This window comes from Nothoprocta perdicaria, unplaced genomic scaffold (genome assembly GCF_003342845.1).
Source record: "Nothoprocta perdicaria isolate Ctin4 unplaced genomic scaffold, notPer1 scaffold_536, whole genome shotgun sequence".
Lineage (NCBI taxonomy): Eukaryota > Metazoa > Chordata > Aves > Tinamiformes > Tinamidae > Nothoprocta > Nothoprocta perdicaria.
The window spans coordinates 97,477-102,938 of NW_020455795.1; the positions used below are offsets into that span (position 1 = coordinate 97,477).

Here is a 5,462-nt window from a genome sequence, read left to right on the forward strand (position 1 = left end):
AGATGAAGGAGAAGGAGAAGGAGATGAGAAGGAGAAGGAGGACCAACAGGTAAGCAACAGGTGGATGAGGACCAAGGGATAAATCCTGGAGAAAACAAAGCAAAAAAGAGGCTCTTTGGCCTCTACTGCAGAATATGGAGAGGAGACTCACCCGAATTGGAAGAGTTGGAGCCGGAGGAGCTCCTGGGATCCCGGTAGGTCTTCCACCTTTTCCTTTTCCTCACCCACAGCCTCAGGAGGGGCCTCGCTGCCTCCTCGTCCTCCGAGCTTTGGATGGGTGGGATCCAGGCCTCCTCCCCTCGCTCGAGGCGGGCGAGCAGCTCGGGGCTGTACGCGGGGCAGCCTGCTCGAGGAGACGGCGGCGGGTCACCGAGCGCGCCCAGGAGGTCCCGTTAGGAGCAGAGCTCCTGACGAGCTCCTAGTGAGCTTAAAACTCCTCAAAACGTCAAAAAAATAGTAAAAATCCAGGTGCTCGAGGCTCTCTGAGGAGGATTCAGCCCCAGCGGGACTGGCTGAGAACGTCTACAACTCATTACCCAACGGCTTTCCAGGCCACATGGAAGGGGACAGAAGCCGGAGCGCGAGAAGAAGCAGCCCCCCAAAGCAGGACTTGCCAAGAAGACAGGGAAAGCCCCCCGGGACAGCGGGAGCGGCGGAGGAACGTGGAGGCCCTCGGTGGCAAGAGGTGAGGAGAAGACCGAGGACGGGGAGGAAGGCTGGAAAAAGAGAGAGAGGGAAGCGGGAGGCTTCGCTTGGAGGCATGGAGCACGAGGAACCGAGGTCCTGGAGCGGTTCCCTGGATTCCACGTCTTGATGACTCCTCCTTTGGGAGGGCCCTCAGGTGGAGGCCGGAGCCTCGACGGGGCGGGAGCTGTCAGGAGAGGGCAGTGCGAGCCCGCAGCCGGTTTTGGGTCCATTCCGGCGGGTTTTGAGCATCGTGGAGGAGGGAGAAGGCGCCGCACGTGCCGCAGCTCCGGGCCCCTTCCAGCTCCCGACTTGCAGGGATTCCTCCCTGGAAGAATCCAGGGATTCCCGGGATTTGCACGAGAAGGACGGGAGAGCAAACAGCGGGAGAAGCCGCAGGGGGCCCCAAACTTAGCCCCCCCCCCCAAAAAGCGACCCCCGAAACCGCAAAAGGGAGCACAAAGGACCCCATTTCCTCCCCTGAAAGAGGGACTGGGGGGATTTGGGGGGAGCGCACCCCGAAAATATCAGTGCCGGGGGGGGGGGTCGGGATGGTCCCACCATGGGGGGCAAAGGGGGGTGCCCCAAGGGCGGGGGGCTCTGTCCCTACCTGCGGGCGCAGCCGGGGGGGTTTGGGGGGGCTCCGGCCGAGCCCCACAAGCCACGGTCACCTCCTCGACGGCCTCGGGCACCTGCAAAACCAGCGAGGGGCCCTCCAGGCTGCGCCCCCCCCCAAAAAAAAGCGGATTTTTGGGGGTCCCCCCCCAAACCCAGCTCGGCCGGGGTCCCCCCTACCTGGGCGGCTTCGGCCGCAGCCATCGCGGTGGTCCCGAAGGGAGGAAGGCGAAGAGGAGTCTTCCTCGGCGCGGCGCCCCTCACCGTCCCGCCGGGGCTGCGCGCGGCGCCGCGTTGCCCCCCGGCGCGGGGAGGAGGCTCCTTTGGCGGGGGGGGGGGTCCCACCCCCCCGCCCCTCTGTAGGGGTGGGGGCGGAGCCCCCGCGGGGTGTATTTTGGGGGAAAAAAAGCCGCTTTTGGAGCCCTAGAGCTCCACGAAGGCGGCGACGCTGCTGCCCCCACGAAAGGGGCGAGGGGCAAAAGGGGGGAATTTTGGGGGGTGGGGGGTTCAAGGAGCCCCCCAACCCCCGGAGCTGCCCTGTCCGGGGAGGAAAAAAAATAATAATTAAGTAATTAAATAATTGAAACAGGGGGAAAATTCAATTTAAAGCCCCAAGCCGCGTGTCCGCCCTCCTTTAGGACTCGCCCGCCGCTTATCCCATCAATGATTTAATCCCGACCTAACCGAGCCTGACCTGGCCAAAACGTCCAGGATAAAGAGGGGGAAACAAAAAAAAGGGAAATTCGGGTAACTTCGGAGGGGGAGACGCGTCCCCTCCCCGAGCGCCTTTTGGGGTCGGGACTCCAAAAGCGGCGATTTTGGCGCGGGGTTTGAGCCGGGCTTTGAGCGGGGGCAAAGAGGAGCCCAAGCCCTTGTCCCTCCCTCCCAAAACCACCCTCTTGTTGTTCCCTTTGCCCGGGGGGAAAAGAAAACACCCGCTTATCGCCGGGGCCAGGGCCACCTCCCCCCGCAGGTGCCAACTACCTTTTTTCTTGCAGAAATGGCCCATTTGGGGCCTTCCTAATGTCCCCTGCAAGGGCTCGGCGGGGCCTCCCGCTCCCCGGGCTATTTGGGGACCCCCGGGAGCTTTTTTTGGGGGGAAAAAGCCCCGAATCGGGTGATTCGGGGAGAAAAAGCACAAGGTGGCCATGGGATGGGCCAGGTGGCCACCCCATGGGCCAGGTGGCCACCCCATGGTTAATGGGGTGGGGGACCCCATGAGGGGGTCTCCACCTCAAATATTCCAGGGGGGCAAAGAGCAGGGGGGAGATTTGGGGGGGTCTCCCCCTCCAAAGCTCCAGGGGGGCAGATTTGGGGGGGTCTCCACCTCAAATGCTCCAGGGGGGCAAAGATTAGGGGGGAGATTTGGGGGGGGTCTCCACCTCCAATGCCCCAGGGGGGCAATTCCACAGCGGACCCCCCTGGGATCGCCCCATTTGCTTCCTAATGGCCCATCGAGGCAGCTGCCCCCAGGCCCCGTTTTAACCCCTTCCTTGGGGGTTAAGCCCTTCCTTCAGCTTTAACCTCTGCCTTTAACCCTTTCCATCCCTCTTTTACCTTTTTTTCTCTGTCTTTTACCTTTTTCTCCGTCTTTTACTTTTTTTTTTCCCCCATCTTTTACCTTTTTTTCCCCCCATCTTTTACCTTTTTCTCCATCTTTTACCTTTTCCTCCCACCTGGGAACAAGGAAAAGAAGGAAGAGGGACACAAAGCAGCAGGATTTGGACCCCCCAATGGAGGGGAAGATCCCGATCCTCTTCCAGGATCAGCCACCTCCCAGGGGGCAGCCCAAGGAAGAGCCCCCTTCCTTGGGAGACCCTATTCCTTGGGAGACCCCATGTCATCCCCTGGGGATCCCAAATTCCGAGGGTTTTCTGCCCTTGATCCCAAATTTTGAGGGTTTTCTGCCCTTGATTCCAAATTTCAAATGTTTTCTGCCCTTGATCCCAAATTTTGAGGGTTTTCTGCCATTGATTCCAAAGTTCGAGAGTTTTCTGCTGTTGATCCCAAATTTTGAGGGTTTTCTGCCCTTGATCCCAAATTTTGAGGGTTCTCTGCCCTTGATCCCAAATTTTGAGGGTTTTCTGCCCTTGATTCCAAAGTTCGAGAGTTTTCTGCCCTTGAATTTTGAGGGTTTTCTGCCCTTGATCCCAAATTTTGAGGGATTTCTGCCCTTGATTCCAAATTTCACAGGTTTTCTGCTATTGATCCCAAATTCCAAGGGTTTTCTGCTGTCGATCCCAAATTCCGAGGGTTTTCTGCTGGGAGCTACCCCCTTTCCCAGCCATTCCCAAGTCCTTGAAGGTGCCTTGAAGACTCCTGCGGCAAAGGAGGAGCTAAATCCACCAGTTTTCCCTTCCTTCCCCCGCTTCCTGCCTATGGAATTCCATAAACTTGGGTCACGTTGTCCCCGGAGCATCACTTAATCCCAGGAGCCAAGAGCGGGAAAAAAAGGAGAGGAAAAGGGGGTGTTGGAAAAGGTTGGTCGGCATCCCCCCAAATCCCTTGGGATTGGGATCCCTGCTTGGGAGATTCCTGCCCGAATCCAGGTGAACGGGCTGGAATTCCGGACACTGTCCTGTCCTCTCCTGGTCGGCAGGTGGGAAAATAACGCCCAGCTCCTGGGAAATTTGGGAAAATTCCCTGGGAAAATAATGCCCATATCCTGGGAAGATAATACCCGTATCCTGGGAAAATAGCACCCATCTCCCTGGAAAATGACACCCATCTACTGGGAAAATAACGTCCATTTCCTGGGAAAATAACGTCCATTTCCTGGGAAAATAACGCCCAGCTCCCAAAGGAAGCAGAGAGCCCTGAGCTGGGAGAAGCCAGACCTGCAATCCCGGCTCCCGGTGCCTGGAATACGCCCGTTTTCCCCCATTTTTCCCACCTTTTTATGGCCCAACATGGGGTCTTTGGGCAGGGTGAGCTGGGATTCCCAGGTTGAGCTCGGTGGGGTGGGAAGAGTTGGGGTCCCGCATGGAGCACCCATTGATCCCAGGAAAAAAAGAACCCCCCTCTCCGTCCCGTCATTCCCTGTTTGTGCTGGGAATGGGGAAGCTGGTGGGATCATCATCATCATCATCACCATCACCATCACCATCACCATCACCATCACCACCCGGAGAAGAGGAAGAGCAAGGGGACATTCCCAAGGATGACCGGAGAGGACATTCGGGAGCCAAAGGAGCAGCTCCAACGCATGGATTGGAGATACCTATGGAATATGGGACGGAGTTATGGAGCCAAGACTTGGTGTCCTGCAACGATCCTTGAGGAGGTCTCCCAAGACCCCATCCAGCAGGCGCAAAATTTCCTGGACCTCCTGGAATCCCAGGTCGATTTTTGCTTTTACCCAGAATTCCAGGTCGAATTTTGCTTTTATCATGATTTTCTTTTATTTTCTTTTATTTTCCTGGATGAATCACTCGTTTTGGGTCCTTCGCCAAGTTCCTGACTTCTCTCCTCGAGCTGTTTCTTCCACCTCAGACATTCAGCGTCAACTATTGAACCAGCAAAGGCAGATGCCTCAAAATCAGATTTCTCTCACTTTTTCTTGCATTTCGACTCAGAAATGGCTAGGAGATTCCCGAGCACATTTGAACACATTAAAAGTTCCCCAAGATTCTCATGGGAAAACCTTTGATTTTCCAGGATCCGAGCGTGAGGTCGCGGTTGGAACCAACCCAGTGGCTCCTTGAGCTCCTTGACTTGTCCTGAAGCCACCTCAGATCTTCATCGGGGTTTGATATCAAGGTAGGGCTCCCAATAAGGCACTTATTTAAATATTAATCCTTACTCCTGCTCTTCTCCATGTTTTTTTGCTCCATAGCCAGTTTTCATTCCTTCTTCTAGCCCAGCTTGGTCAACGCTTGGGCGCGTTTCCCATCGCGACTGCGCGGCGGGTGACTTGGCCCTAAATGGAGCAGGATTTGGGAGATCCAGCTAAATCTAGGTGGAAATTCCCAGAAATTCTCCCTCCCCCTGGATCCTTTGAAGATCTGGGCTCTTCTCCAGTGCTCTTGTCCATCGGCTGGATACCCAGGAGCCCCAAAAGGAGAAATCTGGATGTTGGGAGAGGACGTGAGGATCTCCAGCCAAGGAGATGTCATCTGGAGACCCAGGAGCCCCCAAAGGAGGAGAGATGTGGATGTTGGGAG

General features: G+C 56.6%; 1 protein-coding gene across 1 annotated transcript in view; it reads right to left on the reverse strand.

Moving 5' to 3' along the window:
* Nucleotides 1-5,462, reverse strand: part of LOC112955067 (zinc finger protein 2 homolog) — a 16,110-nt gene that overhangs the window by 2,152 nt on the left and 8,496 nt on the right. The window contains exons 2-3 of the mRNA XM_026048354.1: nt 1,295-1,404; nt 152-343 (exon numbers count right to left, since the gene is read on the reverse strand). Coding sequence (XP_025904139.1) covers nt 152-343; nt 1,295-1,404 — 302 coding nt within the window. The remainder of the gene's footprint in view (nt 1-151; nt 344-1,294; nt 1,405-5,462) is intronic.